General features: G+C 34.3%; 2 protein-coding genes across 5 annotated transcripts in view; one reads left to right on the top strand and one right to left on the bottom strand.

The window, feature by feature from the left end:
- Positions 1 to 4,171: 4,171 nt before the first annotated feature.
- Positions 4,172 to 17,847, bottom strand: part of LOC148953619 (histone-lysine N-methyltransferase eggless-like) — a 92,507-nt gene continuing 78,831 nt past the window's right edge. For 3 of the 4 annotated variants that reach the window (XM_089088608.1, XM_089088609.1, XM_089088610.1), the window contains one exon: positions 4,172 to 4,838. In XM_089088608.1, the coding sequence (XP_088944734.1) occupies positions 4,262 to 4,838 (577 nt within the window). In that variant the 3' untranslated portion in view covers positions 4,172 to 4,261. Of the gene's footprint in view, positions 4,839 to 14,281; positions 14,442 to 17,847 lie in introns of those variants that run through there. The other variant, XM_089088611.1, reaches the window with a different exon arrangement.
- The window catches only part of LOC148953620 (uncharacterized), a 76,899-nt gene continuing 70,489 nt past the window's right edge, over positions 11,438 to 17,847 (top strand). Inside the window, exon 1 of the mRNA XM_089088612.1 lies at positions 11,438 to 11,771. Within this exon, the coding sequence (XP_088944738.1) occupies positions 11,538 to 11,771 (234 nt within the window). The 5' untranslated portion in view covers positions 11,438 to 11,537. The remainder of the gene's footprint in view (positions 11,772 to 17,847) is intronic.

Genomic DNA, 17,847 nt, shown 5'->3' with positions numbered 1-17,847 from the left:
GTGTTTTTTTTCTTTTTAAACTTACTTTTTTCTTTTCATACGTTTTTTCTCACGGAACCTTTACATTCTAATGATTTTTGTCCCCATTAGGATTAAAAAAATCAATTTCTATTCAATGGAACCGCGTAATTGGCGCATGGAATATGAAAACCTGTCTAATATTTTGATTCAGGAAATAGTTTATATGAAATAACCAGTTCGACACACCGAAAATTCCCATATCCCGCTTACTAGAATGATTAAGCTATTGATTAAATATTTCCTATAACTGCAGTAAATGAGAAGTAGAGGGGAAAATCCATTACCAGAGTTTTTTCTTTATATTTGAAGTGCACCTGCTTGCTAAGTAATGCTTTTAAAAGGGTATTATAAAATATTTTTTGTAACAAAAAAAAAACGATTCTTTACTTCCTAGTGATATGATCCTAGCATTTTGGATGATCTTCTTAGAAAATTTCTAAAGAAGTTTTCTTACAGAATGATCTAAGTTTGCTCAAAATATAGGAAAATGGTATTATTATCTTGGTATTATAATCTCGGTATTATTTTCTGTCAAATCCCAGCTTGTAACATTCAATGGCTGGCCCATCCCTCTAGCAAGTCATTCAAGGAGGAGGAGGGTTGTTATTAGAGGTAACGTTTTATTTAACCTTTTAGTTCATGTATTACAAAGCTCCTATAAGCAAAAATAAATAATTTTGTATTTTTTTTTTGCTAGAAGATAGATCAAAGATGCGTGTCGGCTGTGGGACAGTCTTTTTGGTTAAAATAAACAAAATAAACATCTAAGTTAGCCGTTAATTTTTTAGGGCTACCTGTACCTTTAGAGACGAATGCGCCACTATATGACATTACTGCCCCCCCTGAACTTCGAGATTCAGGAAAGGGGGGGGGGGTTCAATATGTAGATAGTTTTTCGAATCAATTAACCATCAGAATTTTTACGCAATTTTTGACCGTTTTGGCTAGAATTGTTATTTTGCACTACAAAATGTCTGAAAATGCCGCATTGCTGTGGGACAGTCTGTTTTGGCTAAAATAATTGTCTTTGTTAGCCATTTGTTTTTTAAGACTACCTACACCCTTAGAAACGAATGCGCTACCGTACGGCATTACTACCTCTGAAACTTGAGGCTCAATATGCATATATATTGTCAAATCAATTGACAATATCAGAATTTTCAAACAAGGGCAATGTATGTCGATTTTTCTTTCTCCGTGAAACTTACTTCATATTAATTTTTTCTTCATGAAACTTGTCTAATTTGTATTTTATCCTCATGAAAGATTTTTTATATTAATTTTCTCTTCGTGAAACATGTTGCGTGTTGATTTTTTCTTCGTGAAACTTGTTCTACGTTAATTTTTTTCTGTTCAGAAAACTAGTTGCAGGTTGTTTTTGTTCATGAAACATGTTGTTTGTTGATTATCTCTTCACAAAACCGGTTGCATATTAATCATTTCCTCGTAAAGTTTATTGTACTTATAGTTTTTCCTCATTAAACTTGCTGTATGTTGATTTTTCCTTCATGAAACTTAATTTATCTTGATATTTTTCTTCGTTAAACATTTTGAATTTTATTTGTTCATGAAACTTGTTGTATGCTGATTTATTGTTCGTGAAACATGATGTATGTTGGAATTTTCATTGTGAAACTTGTTGCACGCTGATTTCTTTGAAATATGTTGCATGTTTTTGTTTTTTTTTCTTCGTGAAACATGATGCTTATTGATTTTTGTTCGTGAAAACTTTTGCATACTGATTTATTGTTCGTGAAACATATTGCATGTAGATTTTTTCTTCATGAAAATTTTTGCATACTGATTTATTTGAAACTTGTTGCATGTTGCTTTTTGTTCGTGAAAGTTGTTGCATGTGGATTATCTCTTCAAGAAACTTAATTTATCTTTATTTATGTCTTCTACAAACTTGTTATATTTTATTTCTTCTTCAAGAAACTTGTTGATTACTGATTTTCCTCTCCATGAAACTTGTATATTGCTGTAAAACCGGTCTTGTTCTTGGACCTTGTGCGCTGATTATAGTTCGAGAAACTTAATTTATCTCGGTATCTTTCTTCATGAAACTTGTTTTATGATGATTTATTCTTTTCTTAAAATTTAATTTATCATAACATTTTTTTACATGACACTCGTAACATGTTATTTTTTTTCTTAGTACATGTTGCATGTTGACTTTGTTCATAAAACTTGTTGCATGTGGATTATTTCTTCAAGAAACTAAATGTATCTTGATTTTTGTCTTCGAGGAAATTGTTATAGTTTTATTTCTTTTTAAAGAAACTTGATGAATGAGGATTATTTTTAAACGAACTTAAAGTATCTTGATTGATGTCTTCAAGAAGCTGATTATAGTTTTATTTCTTCTCCATGAAACTTGTTGTACGTTGATTTTTTCTTTTTGAGAAAATTGTACATTGATTTTTCTCCTCATGAAACCGGTTTCACTCGTGAAATATGTTGCGTGCTGATTTTTGTTCGGGAAACTTAACCTACAACTAACCTACACAGGATATGTTAGGTTAAGTCAGGTTAGATGAGTGGCATCTAACCTAACTGAACAAAACCTAATAGTGTGTAAGAAAAGGGTGCACAAGCCTCTCGAAGAGAAAAATCAACATGCTACAAGTTTGATGAAGAAGAAATAAAAATATAAAAAGTTTTTCAAGGACACAAATCAAGATACAATAAATCCCCCTTAGTTACAACCAGGACTTCCCCAATTGACTAACGTTCTGAAGCAAGTAAAATTATGTAACACCCCCAGACCTAATTATATAACAACCAAAATGATGTAGCATGCACTTGCGTCTTAGTTACCTATGAGGTAACACACACTTTCTGGCTGTCATGGAATGATGGGTTAGGGATGTTATGGAATCCCGGGATATGGAAGTTATAGAATGGTAAGATAGAGATGTTATGGCTTAGTGCCTATGGGTGTTGTTGGATACCTTTTACCCCAGCGGCTTAAAGATTGGGAAAGTCACATATAGATTATCTTTTCTTTTCAGATAATTGACCAGTTCCCGTTTTGATTACATTTACTTATAGCATTATTTTAAAGTATAAGCTAAATTCTCATTACCAAGACAAAATTTCACAAGAAATAAAATATTGGTTAAAATTTATTTCTGTCCAACTGTTGAAGTCCCTGAAAGATAATGTTGCGCAAAAAATCCATTTGATATGAGCTTAAATTTTTCGGACTGGCCTCTGCCATTCTGGAACTCCCCCCAAAGTAAGTTTCGTTTTATGAGGACAGTTATTTTATAGTTAGTCCGTTTTTACACTTCTTTGTCTACAGTTCTTTTTGTGAGTTTGAAGTGAACAGTAAACTTTGCTTCATTTTCAACTTTTGACATCATTTGTTTAGCCTAAGTATAGACTAGCGTCTGAAGTCTAGACAGACCAGGAGTATTTTGGTGGTATAGGAAGACAGTCCTATACTAACGAAGAAATATTTCTGGAGGGAAAGCAAATTTTTTTTTGCTTGACGACTATGGGCCAAAAGTGTTGTGTTTTGGGTCAACTAGCAAATAAAAGTAGACTAGTCCATGAAAGACAATGGACCACTCGGCTACGTTACTTATTCTCTAACGTAAGGTAGTAGTGGTATTGATTTGACTCTGACGCCTCCTAGAGTTAAAGATTTTAAATAATAGAGGTCTCCAGAGTCCACCCTCTACAATAATAGTTTCCCCTCTCAAATCAGACAACCGTCTCCTCAATAACCCATGACCATATATGGACTTTGAAGGACGATCTGGAGAAGATCTGGAGATGATAAACACATTTGCGTAACATTAGTCATGGAATTAAGAATTTTAAGAAATAAAATTTATAGTGCACGAACCAACGTTTAAAATTAATATATTTTAAACGTGATATTGTTTACCGATTTCGAAGAATATGCTATCTGTCACAAATAAATATATCGAATTAATGCTAATTTTTTTTTCTTTTTAAAGCTTGTAAATTTGTTTAAGCAGTGTTTCAAAAGTGTTTTTATCAACAACTAAAGGAAAAGATCATATTTTACTAAAAAACAGAAACGGCTGCCTCCTCGTTACCTTTAAAATGATGGACAGTAAATAATCGAGCTACATTCTCTGTGCAATATTAGAAGACGCTTACATAAAAATGTATTTACAACTTTTAATGTTCAAAAAATTAAAACAAAAATAACTAAGCTGATATTACCAAAACAGCACAAAAAATATTTAAACATTTTGATCAATTATAATAGACGTCCACGGCAATTTTCTGCGCCACAATGGCAAGTCAAATGCTTATTAGGCACATTACCGATGTCATACTGATAGTTCCAGGTCAGTTCCGAGCCAGCAGGAATGTAACAATTGGTGAAAAAAGCAACCCACGGGAATCTAAGGTCATGAGTGTCGACAAATACGTTTTGAACAAAGACGTTGGGATCACAGGAGTGGTTTAGATATCTTCCGATGTTTCCCACTGATTTCGCATCAATTGTGTAAGGTAGTTCGTCTTCTCCAAAATATTTTCTTGTTTTCATTCTCTCTTCCACAGGTGCAACAGCTTCTTTTGTTTGTTTAGGTCTTAAAATTTTTTTTGTTGTTGTAGAATTTTTCTTTGAGGAAGGTTTTGGATCCACTGGGGACTTTCCTTTCCTTTTCACTTTTCTAATTATTGGCCTTTGAGCTATAACTTTTTTTGTATTGCCTTTCTTTTTCTTCGTATTCTTTTCTTTGTTCTTCTTTTCAACATTTCTCTTTTGTTTTGCACCAATAAAGCCTTTGACTCTTTTAATTTCTTTTTCATTATCAGAATAGGCATCACTAGAATACAAAAGAAAGACATTATTCTTGCAACGATTCAAACTCTGTGAATGATTGGTTTAATGTTTAATATATATAGATTAAAACAAGAGGAAAATTTTTAGCCTAATTCGTAGGATTATTACATTTTGAAACATGCAGCTTAAATTTTTGATATCTAGGGAACCTTTCCCATATGTACCTGAAAGTATTAATTATGATGCACTAATAACTGGATACCAGTAGTATAGCCATAGGGCTTCCAAATACCCCCACTACTGGTCCCATTTATTTTCTATAGTCATAATGTTTGATATAGTCATCGCAGACTACTATGAGTCAGAGGGCCGACATAGGGGTTGTATTTTTCATCAAACTAATTTTAGCAGTCCCTTAAAATCCCCATAAATATACTGAAAGCTAAGTCCAATTGAAGTTTTTCTTTTTGAAGTTTTTTCTATAGTGATTTTACAATAGTGTATGTTTTTCGTTTTATTATTATTAAAATAAAAAAAAGTAATGTTAGATTTTTATTACGTTCTGTTTGATAACAATTGTATGTTATTTTTTGTATATGACTTCAATTGAAAAAAAAAACAATGTTTGATTTTTGACTTTATAGCTTCTTTTGTCTTTGGACATAGGGAGAAAAGTTATTTAACATCAAAAAGAAACATTTTTATTCAATAGACCGATTCAATTGGCGCATAGTTGTATTTTGATTTTGAGCGGACAAATAGGCATCAATTTGAAACTTCATTCAGATCATTTCCTTGCGGACTGTCAATGTCTGGAAGAACATCACTTATAACAAAAGCATTTCAAAATCCTTGTAAAATTTTTCAAGAAAATTCACAAAAAATTAACTATTGTTATTGTATATGACAAAAAGTTTATGACAAGCATACTATCAATCTACAAGTAAGCCCTATGGTGACCTTCTAAAAGAACTCCACACACCTCAATACCTGCTTGTAGTCACCCATATTTTGATAATGAAATTACCGTATATCTTACAGTAAGTAATAGAAAAGGTCATTAGTCAACTTTATTATACTGAAGAAACTAAATGAAAACCAAGATTTTGTTTCCATTCTAGGCAATCATAAGAGAGTACTTATAAAAAGTAGTTAATCAACAGACAAAGCAACATCGTTCTATTGCATATGCCCTAGCAATTAAAAGCAAGAGGGTTAGAAACAGTTTAAAACTCGATAGAAAGAGTTTGCTCTAATCTGGCAGAAGCTTCTTTACACTTTTACTACCAATAATTGCTGAACTTGTAACCACTTTTTTCTATTGGTTTAAGAAATTAGTTAAACCCTAAGAGTTGATTGAAATTGAGCTCATACTTTCACCACTGGAACGCTTTAAGGACAATCTCCATATAATTTTTAACGATGAAAATATTACCGACGATCTAAACTAATTGTGCTTCAAAATTCACATCGTCTAGTTGAGAGACAATAACCCTACCGAGAGAAACAAATCAATGTAAGTGTCATTGACAACAGGAAAACATCTTTAAATTTCGTAACATAACAACCACTAACAACAAATCAAAAACGAAAATTCAAAGTTGAGTGAAGTTTTATCAAGTGTTGGATACTTACTACCACAGTCATATCGTAAAAAAAGTAAAAGGCTCCTGACTCATCTCATGGAGATAAAATACATTCAAATTAGGTCATAAATGATATCAGATTCTTTTACAAATCATGAAAAGTCTGTATCACTTTATATCCACCGCCATCAACTCTTGAACTTTTTGAACTCTTCAAACTTTCCTAAAGTCTTATTTTTAATAAGAAAATTTTAAAGACTTTAATACAACAAATCATAATCACAAATCTTCAAAAAATATGAAATTAAATTTTCATTGAAAAAACATTTGAAAAAAACATTTTCACTCGTAGCGCTAACAGTAGAAACAATTACGAAGACAATATAAGCGATTTCACGGCAACTGAAGGTAGAAAAAAGCAAAAAATTCTTGGAATGAATTAAATTTCTTAAATTTATTTTTATTAAAATTAAATTTATTACAGTTCTTAAATCACTATCATCTTCACTTACCAGTATGTATTCGAAATGGTTTAGGTTTTGAAATGTGTTTATGAGATTACTGGCGAAGTGGAAAATCTAAGTTTCTCTGGTAAACTTGCTTAATTGGTGAGACTTAAGAGTCTAAAAAAAGATTCTAGGGAAAGAATGTCTACAGAAAGAACGAAGTTATACTCCTCATCAAAATCATAGACTTCGTAATAGCTATCGAAATAACTATTGAAAAAAAGGCCTTTTACCTCCTACAAACTATGCAAGCTGATCATATTATTTTGAATGGGATGCAGTGATAACACGATAAACCTTAAAGATATAAACTATTTGTTATTTTAATCTTTAGTCTTTAAGCCTATTCTATTGAAATGTAAGCTTTGCAAGGATATTACAATTGCTTTAAAAACTATACTTGACCAAGATTCATATAATAAATTTTAGACGGATCAAGGATTTAAATTTATCATTCCACATGCTAAAAAAATTCTTCTAAAATAGGATACAGCATCGTATCATAGTCATATCTCAAAATAGGCTTTACTGGCCAAACTATTGATCAGAACCATTCACCTTCTTTCCTGCAGATATTTGCTCTCTATCCTAAGCTTGGTACCCTTAAAGTTCATTAAGGCAACAAAGACAATGTACTTGACATTTTTCTCAAGTAATAATCCAATGAAAGTGGAATAAAAGAAAAATTCTCTGTCGGTGATATGATTTTCATCAATGACAAAAGCAAAGTGAACTAGCCGACCACCTGTTGAAATATTGACAATCCTTCAGTGTGGGGTGCTGGAACGTACGTTCATTTAAATTTCCTGCGACCCGGACCTTCATTGCAGGCGCATACGAAAGATATTGCATAGACATTCTGTGTGTATCCAAAACCCAGCTAAATGGAAATTTGGAAGACGAGCCCGTGTCCGCCACTAGTGGAAAATCGAAATTCTACTTTCCAACTCCGGACTTAGTGATGGCTCTGGTAATTTGAGGGCTGGTCTCCTCCTCAGTACTAAAGCAAAATCCATAGTTGAATGGCAGCCTATCTCAACTGGTTTGGCAAAGGCCCGTCTTAAGGTTCAGTGTTCAACATCACTGTCATCTCAGTCTACCAGAGCCGTGGACGAAAGTTTAGTTGACGAATTCTACGATGCTCTAACTCATTCTTTGAGAACAGTCCCAAACGGTGATCTACTCATCCTATAAGGTGATATTAACTCCCATTCTGGAAGCCACGAGACAGACCGCAAAAGATCTGTTGGACGATTTGGATGGGGTGACAGGTGTGAGCATGCAAGGAGGCTCGTAGAATTTGCCATGCAGCATAATCTCGTATTTGCAAATACGTTGTTCCAACACAAACCATTCCAGAGGATTACCTGGCACTCTCAAGAGGGAAGAGCCCAATCCCAGATGGATTACTTGCTAATATCCTCCCAATGGTGAAGCTCTATACAAAAATGTAGAGTGTACCACGTAACCGACACACGAGCGAAGAATGTGTCCGATCTTATTCTGCTAAAAGCTTCCCAAACCATAAAGCTCGGCTCCAGGAAGCAAACGCAACCTCCTCCGAGATACGATTTAGAATGTCTTCATGATAAATCAGTCGCAGAAGAATTCCACTTGGAATTATCAAACCGTCTTTACATCTTGTCCGCAGACGACGATAAAGAACCAACCACCATAAACAGAAGACGAGTGGAGGAAGATCAGAGACATCATAACAGAAGTCTCTAAAAAAGTCCTTGACTGGCTGAATCGGAGAGAGAAGAGTTGATTTCACAAGACACCATCAGGCTATTTAACCAGAAACAAAAGACTGGAAATACCTAGTCCACAGTGTTCAAAACACTGAGAAAATATTCCCATAAATCCACCCGCCGTGACAGACAACGCTATTGGGACCACATGGAAGCAGATATGCAGAAGGCTGCTAGTCATTCAGATACCAGAAATCTTTATCAACTACTAAGAGAAGCAACTGGGAAAAATAAAAAGATCTCAACTAGAGTGAAAGGTGAAGATGGAATGCTTCTGTAGAGAAAATATGAGATAATCACAAGATGGCAATATCACTTCCAGAAGCTGATGAACCCCAGTCACAACATCCTTTCCGCTCAAACACCCCCCAATAATAGTGCCATTGAAATCCAGCCAAGCGACCCTATCCTAAACTCAGTACCTGTGAGTCAACAGGCCCCATACACCAACGTCAATGTTCACCCTCCCTCAATACAAGAGATCAAAGAGGCAATCAAAAAGCTGAGGAATCACAAGGCGCCAGGCACAGATTCTATCCTGGCAGATGTCTACAAAGCTGCTCTTATTCTCTCTGAGAAACTAAAGAAACTCCTTTGCTCAATCTGGTCTCAGGAACGGTTTCCTCAGGAATGGAAAGACTCAGTTAAACTGCCTGTCTTCAAGAAAGGCGACCACACTGAATGTAAAAATCACAGAGGGATCTCACTTATGAGCATTGTGGCAAAGATCTTTGCAATAATTATGCTTAACCAATTCCGCAAAGTCCAGAACAAAAGAACCCGCCCCAACCAATCTGGTTTCCGAGTCGGCATGGACTGTATTCACCAACTTTTTCAACTTGAGACAGATATTTGTACATAGACCCAAGCATCAACAAATCACCGTCACTGTCTTCATTGATTTCATTACAGCCTTCAATTCAGTCATATGGGGAGGAATTTGGATGGCAATGAAAGAGGACTTTGTCCCACCTAAGATCATATGACTCATTTACGCTTACTATCAACACACACGAGCCTGCATCAAGGTGAACGGAGAACTGTCTCCGCTAATTGATATCGACTTCGGTGTGAGGCAAGGGTGTGTACTCTCTCTAGATCTATTCAATTTTTTCGTCGATTGGGTAGTGAAAAGAACAATGCTAAACTTCGAAGCAGTCAAGGTTAGCCCTGATTTTAGTATCACCGACCTGAATTATACCGAGGATGTTGCTTTTCTAGGCAAATCCTTTGGCGAAGCCTAGAAAATACTTCTGAAAGTCCCCGAAGCTGCTGCCCCAGTCGGGCTCAAGATTATTATTGACAAGACTAAAACTAAGTCTAATTCCCCGGATATAAACTCTACCCCGATAACCCTTAACCATAGGCAGATTGAAGTTGTCAATAAATACAAGTATCTCGGATAATACATTAACATTAACGGCGGATGTAGCGAAGAAATTCAATGCCACATTGCATCAGCTTTCGCTATCTTTGCACAGCTGTGAAAGCCGCTATGGAGAAGGAAGGAAATCCACCGGAAAAAATTCTTCTTTACGATGTCCTTGTCAGATCAGTCCTACTCTACGGCTGCGAGACCTAGCCGTTAAAAGTCACGGAGGCCCATGCCCTAAACAATTTTGAACACAGATACCCGAGGAGGATATTGGGGTTTTGACTCAGCAACCGAATCCCAAATACGATCATCTGCCAACGATGTGACCAGAAGTATGACATCACATTTATCATTCGACGCCACCACCTGTCTTGGTTCAGCCATGTTTTCCAAAGACCAGCCGAGACCTTCATAAATCAAAGCCTACGCTGCAAACCAGCACCTGATTGGAGGAAACAACAAGGAGGAAAAGCCAAAACTTAGCTTAACCGAGTCAAATTTGACCTCAAGACAATTGGCAGTTTCCAGAGACATGGTCACAGATTAGACCCTTCATGGCTGGAAGTTATCTCCCCATTAACCCAAGACCGTAACTTGGGGAATTCAACAGTCTTCAAGATTCTGTAGCCAGGGAGAGCTATATAGCCTGTGTCCTGATCCAAGTACAGGTAAGTAAGTTAGTTCATTAGTTTGATTGGTTCATTAGTTGGTTCAAATGTGAATTTGATTCAGGTATAGGAAAAGGGTTCTATGTGATATTCACGTTCAGGATTTATGATGAACTGATAAACGATTATTTGAATAAAGTAAAAAATCCTCTGACTAAACCATCAATGAATTTTAGGATAGATGTGAAGTTTCCCTCTTCAAGAATACATATGATTTTCTAAGAATGAGGATAGTAGATGAGATTAAAGTAAGACCCTTTCATTGGTAATTCTGCAAGAAAGAATGGGTGTTTAATTTGGGTTCTAATGATTTCCCCTTTTCCACTTTACCTTGCAAGGAAAATAACTATGTGCATGGTTTTGGCCAAATAATCAAATCATGTCGAGTTATGATGAATAAGTGCCAAATCAAAAATAGTGTGTTTTCATGTTTTACTGTTTAACGAGACGGAGGAGAAATTAAATTCCCAATTTAATAGAGAATGAAATAAATTTGCTAAATGGCAATTTAGACGAGGTGCAGGGTGTTAAAAATAATATTATGAAAGGCCAAAAATCTCAGTGGAAACTTGGTTAGACTACGAACCAAGTTTCTTCTCGTACAGCTGTATATTTATCAAAGTTAGTTTGAGGAACCCTACAGAATCGGTAACACGAATGTCTTCTTCTAGGTATTCTAGAGAGAACAACTGTATAGAACAACGTTCGACACTACAATATAAGTATAAACTAGTATATTCTTGTATAAAATTCACATTTTGAACTCTGTCAGTTAACTATAAGAACTGAACTTGGTCATTATTTAGCTGTAATAAAAGCTCTGTGTGTTATTAAATACTTTTTTTGGCCATTTAAAATGGCCAATAGAAAAATTGAATTTGTTTATCTTGATATTATAGTTATGTTGCTACTGATAGTTCCAGGTCAGTTCCGAACCAGCAGGAATGTAACAATTGGTGAAAAAAGCAACCCACGGGAATCTAAGGTCATGAGTGTCGACAAATACGTTTTGAACAATAGACGTTGGGATCACAGGAGTGGTTTAGATATCTTCCGATGTTTCCCACTGATTTCGCATCAATTGTGTAAGGTAGTTCGTCTTCTCCAAAATATTTTCTTGTTTTCATTCTCTCTTTCACAGGTGCAACAGCTTCTTTTGTTTGTTTGGGTCTTAAAAGTTTTTTTGTTGTTGTAGAATTTTTCTTTGAGGGAGGTTTTGGATCCACTGGGGACTTTCCTTTCCTTTTCACTTTTCTAATTATTGGCCTTCGAGCTATAACTTTTTTCTCTCTGTCAGTTAACTATAAGAACTGAACTTGGTCATTATTTAGCTGTAACAAAAGTTCTGTGTGTTATTAAATACTTTTTTTGGCCATTTAAAATGGCCAATAGAAAAATTTAATTCGTTTATCTTGATATTATAGTTATGCTGCTACTCTAGGACCACAACAATAGAGTCTCAGAGTGCACTATTAAAAGGTCACTCATCAATGTTAGGCTTTGGTCTTGGGAGTTGATTTTTATGGGCTATTTTGCTCCACACTATCCCTGGCGACAAAATACTTTGTACCGGCTGCCAGATAATTTTCATCTCCTAAACTACATGATTAGGACTTTGGTAGATATTTGAAAAATGTGTTGGAAAATATTTAATCTAATGCACGATTCTTAAGCGAGAGAATGAAATACCAACAAAGTGGGAAAGTTTTTAAAGGTCGAGAGAAACCTAATTATTCATCAATCGCTACACAGGACTAAAACAAGAGATATCACGGTTTCCAATAGACAAGAAAAAGAAACAGCAAAAAAAACAGTAGAAGTAGGTTGTTGGAATGAAGCAATATTACTCCTTACAACATGCCTTATCTCACACAGAATCAGAGCCATTGGTTACTTCATCATCAATTATATTAAATGCAGAAAATGTTGAAGTGAGTGTCAAGCATGGCTGCCTAAAAACGTATATAAATTTATCTTCAACAACTCAAGTCACGAAATACAGACTTTCAAATATATTTTAAAGAAGACTATTTCATTGATTTATCGTCCAAATTTATTGATTTAAATATCTCGGTAAAGAAAAGTCTGACAATCAAATTTCCACTGCTTCTGAAAGTCTATCATATAAAATTTTATCCTACACAATTTGTTTAAACGAATTAGTGTGAAAATTAAGGGAGTATTGGTGAGCAATAGCAGCAATTTATCAAACAATACAAACTACTTACAATTTACAATTTGACTCCAAAGTCAAACAAGGAATTCAGAGGTCAGATGATGGGCTATAAATATAGCACGAATCAAATACTGATGATCTAAGGCAGTGACCAAAGAGTACAATTTGGTTGGTAACTTAAATGACGAAATATTTAATGTATTCCAATAGTTTTCTCTCAAAGTTAAGATTGACATAAAATTAACGCTTGCCTTAAGTAATATAATTTTGAGAAAAACAATTGCTGCACTACTTGTTGCGACAGAGATTCACAGAGATTCAGAGATTCACCTCAGAGATAATTCATCTTCAAACACAAAAGATTTTTAGTTTTGTTAGTTTGGCAAATGAAAAATTGGGAACTAGAGGAAATAATACCAAACTTCTCATTCCCCATATATTTTTGAATTAACAATATATTGCCAAAGATTCACGAACCTAAAATTATTTATCACTTATCAATGGCAAAATTGATTCAAAACTTGCTTTAATATTTGCATGAAGTGCCAGAATGCCATGGAATCATGGACAAGCTATCCAAACAAATCATGCATGATTAGACTTTCGAATCTTATGTGTATGTCAACGGAATGCCACTCTACAATTTATCTTTTGATAAATCAAAAAGATATCAGTATGAGTTGACCATCAAATCCCTAGACAGAGATTTAAAATTTCTTTGAAAACGCAATAAATGATTCAATGTTCCCAAACACTCATGGTATCGTTGTATTGGACTCGTCGGAACTCAAAACAATAGAATTGCACGAACAGGCAATCTACTTTGAGAGTAAACCTTTACTGTGCCATTGATAGAGAACGTTGTATTCATCTAACTAAATTAATTAGAAGCTTACTGAGAAATAACCCTTAACGGCGGTATTTTACAAGACTTTGCAAGGTATTTTACAGACTACACTTGGAACAAAAAGCAACTAATCAATGCATTCAACTTGATCCTTTACATGTCCAAACACAAATCCAAATGTGCAGTCTCAGATTTCTTAAAACAAATTCAAAGGGCTAACAACACTTTTGTCATTCTTAATAGTAGTCAATTGAAAATGAACTATTGTCACTGGCTATGTATCTTTCAAACAAAAAAATGTATAGAATTGTTTAATCCTCCTGGCCTTCCTTACGTAATTTACCCTCTACCTGTTAAGACCTTAATTGGAAACAGAGGGGTATCTATTGTTCAAAGCCGGAAGAGTGCAAAAAATTTTTTTTTACCGAAAGGAGTTGCTTTCATACCCCCTATATTTGGTTTTCCGAAGTCTTGGATATACTTAAAGACAATTTCTCACCATTTACGTGGACAAGTCATGCTTGAATGACTTCGGTCTGGATTCTATCTATCTTTGAAAGTGATCTTGCAGTGAAAAGTCAAAATCACATTTTCAACAATAAGCTGTAACTTCACTCTTATTGTATCTCTTTGTGAAGTCAATAATAATTTATTCGTCCATATTGTCCAATTCACGTGTTTTAATTTGTATAAAATATTAAACACATAATCCTCAATTGAAAAGTAACTCTTTGTAACTGCAAAATAAAAATCAGTAGACTTATAATGATCCCAACCATGGCCTCCTTAATAATGACATAAAAACCGAACTCTCTTGTTGTTCCAACAATCAAAGTGTATATCAGGATCATCTTCCCAAAATAATTTAAAATCGTGACGATACCAGTTTCTTAGAAATAAAATAGAAATTTGTGTTCTTCCTAACCAGAATAGGTATTCAGTGTAGTTATCACAAGACAATCAGCTGTCCAATATTTACAAACATAGAGGACATTTGATGATATATTGTTTCACTATTGACTCTCATACTGAAAATTTGAAACTGATTAGAATCCAAGAAATAATATTTTTTTACACCGAGTACCTACTTTAAGTGATTGACTATTTGTCCCCTAAAGAAATAAGGGTGGAGTAATCATTATCTTAGAATTTTAAATTAAAACCAATTAAACATGTTTGGGTGGGAATATCCCACTTGTAAAACAATTAGAGCTTATTTGAGGGGCTACTAAAACTAATTTGACAAGAAGTACTAATTTGACAACTTTGAGGGTTTATTAAGACTTATTTGATGAAATGTGAAACCCCTATATTGGTGTTTTGACCAGTAAATGCATGGGACGACTGTTGTGAATATTACTACTATAGGGAGTAGGTGGTAGAAATAGGGGCAGTCTGAATATTTGTGGCTATCCAATTCATACCAAAAATGTAGGAATATCATCTTAATTTGTATCAAATACAACAAAAATTAAATATTAGTTTAATTTGGCTGTAGTAAATCTTATCAATTTTGTCTTGTTACTTGTGCACAGAGAATTTTAATAAATTGGACCAGAAAGGCGCTATTTCTTCCTCTTCACTCTTGAACAAAGTAGTTCTTGATACACAGTCCGCTGCTCTCTTGTCTTTCATTATTGCTGGTTTAAATTTGTGTCTATTCTGTTATGCAGACGATATTTTGAACTTATGTCGCACTACCCCTTGCATTAATAACGTTTTCACTTCACTAAAATCTGAGTATGTTAAAATTGGTTTCAAATTCTACGCTAAAAAGCCAGAAGTTGTATTCCTCAACTGGAAGCACGCACTGTTGGCAGTTATTCCTCTCGGGAATAGCAGGATCAAGCCAGCTGATTATATTACTTGCCTTGGTCTCCCCATTGGCTCCTCAATCAAGCACATAAAACAGCTCCATGTAGCTCACATCGAACGCAGAGAAGGACTACAATATGCTATTTCTTTGACAAATAAGCAAACTTTCAATCACCCTGTTCTTTCTTAATTTGATTGCTTTATGGTACTACTTATATATACAGCACCGCCTTAGAAAATGTTTAGTAAAACAGATATGTTAGAAATGTGCTCAGTTTTCTTTTGTTTCTCAAAATATCTTCTACGTCCCCCCTTCCCCCAAGTACTTGCAGCTCTTATCTTTTCAGAAAATTTCCGTTTAGCTGACTCTTTTACATCAGTGGAAAAATGGGTCAATGCAAGCCAAACGTGATTTTTTTTTTTTGGTCTTTTTTGTTTATACTACGTCTTTTTTTATCACGGGCTGATGACATGGTATATCATGCCAAGATAAGATTCAGCCTACATAAACTCCATTGCTAAATATGAAAAACTAAAACTAAGTCAATGCTAAAATATTACCTGATCAGCGGAAATGAAGAACACGTAGTATCAGAATGGAAAAAAAAGAAGAAAAACTAAATCAATGATCAAAATTCAAAATGATTCTCGATAAATTGATTGGTCAAATATATTGAAATCAAAAAGTGACCAAAAAGTATAACAAAAGTTACATGCAATTATCAAATAGTCTTATTACTTTGCCCTCAGAAAAGGTTTTAGTTAAGAAATAATAAAACTCAGCATAAACAGGGGCAGGTTAAAGGATTGTGTCTTCCTAGGATTGTGTTTAGTTTTAATGTCACTTTTCACTTTCATCAAAACTAGTTTTAAAAAATAAAATAGCATGAGGTGTGTAATTTGAAGAGTTGCTTTTTCCGAATAAAAAATAAAAGGATGCAAGATTTTCTGGCTGTAACTGAGCATAGTTTGCTTCGACCTGATATTAAATTGTTAGGTATAAAAACATTAAATCTGACCTTGTTTATGCCATATAACCATATATATTGAACCAGGAGTATAACTAACTTACCAAACAGTTCTTGGTAACGAACTGTAATTAAAGAGTGACCCGGCTCAATAGTAACCAAAACTCTAAAAAACGGAATTTTGATACCAATAGATACAACAACAGAATAAAATTTCTACGTTGATTTTAAATATATAAGTTTCATCAAGTTTAGCCCTACACATTAAAAGTTAAGAGCCTGAGAAAATTTGACTTATTTTCTAAAAAAAGGAGGTAACAGCCCTCAAAGGTCACAGAATCTTAATGAAAATCACACCAATAGATTCAGCGTATCACAGAATCCTACTTTAGAGGTTTTTAGCTCCTATCTCCAAAAATGTGGAATTTTGTATTTTTTGTCAAAAGAAAGATCATGGATGCGTGTTTATGTTTTTTTTTTTCCAGGGGTGATTGTATCGACCCAGTGGTCCTAAAATGTCTCAAGAGGGCTCATTTAAACAAAAATTAAAAGTTCTAGTGGTTTTTGTAAGTGACCCAAAAATTAGAGGGTAACTAGCCCCCTCCCATGCTCAATATTTTCCCAAAGTCAACGGAACAAAATTTTGAGATAACAATTTTGTTCAGCATGTTCAGAAAATTTAGTAACTATATCTTTGAGGATGGATTAAGTAGTAAAGGATCTTGACATTTAAAACTAGATCTGCGCAGTAGGTCTAATGACTCTGACCCTAGACCTGTGCAATAGCCTTATGACGAAAAGAGGACTCTAAACCTAGATCTGCGCAATAGCCTATGATGAAAATCTAACGAAGCTTCGATTGTGTCTTGATGGAAATTCTATTTTTAATAAGGTTTCCTGGGAATTTTAAATGTATAAGTGCGATATACATCTCTCTTATTGTAACAATCCATTTTTAGTTACTGAACAGTAACCACCTGATAATATGGAGAATTTCGACAATATTGTTAACCAATTATATGCTGTAAGTTTATTATATAAAGAATCAATTCAGATATTTCGATACTGGTGCATTATACGAAGACTTCTAAAAAAGTCAAGTTTGGTTATTGCTAATTAAAATAAAAAAGGATGAATATATAATAGTTTAGAAACAATTTGAGATATATATTTGCGCATTCGGGATTGGGAGGTAAAGCATAGAATATATTAAATGTAACCCCGGTACCTTTTTCTCTTATCATATTAGTTTGTTGGGTATAGGCTAACCTAGCTTACAATGAAAATGTTGCTTGATGCAAATTTTAAACCTATGTGCCAGGACTGTGTTATTCAGCCTTTATATCTACATCTCTCTTGT

Source organism: Artemia sp. Qi Xiang Cuo, chromosome 4 (assembly GCF_049724085.1).
Source record: "Artemia sp. Qi Xiang Cuo chromosome 4, ASM4972408v1, whole genome shotgun sequence".
Taxonomy (NCBI): Eukaryota; Metazoa; Arthropoda; class Branchiopoda; order Anostraca; family Artemiidae; genus Artemia; species Artemia sp. Qi Xiang Cuo.
Note: the sequence above shows the minus strand (reverse complement) of the source record. Positions and strands in the feature narration are given on the sequence as shown.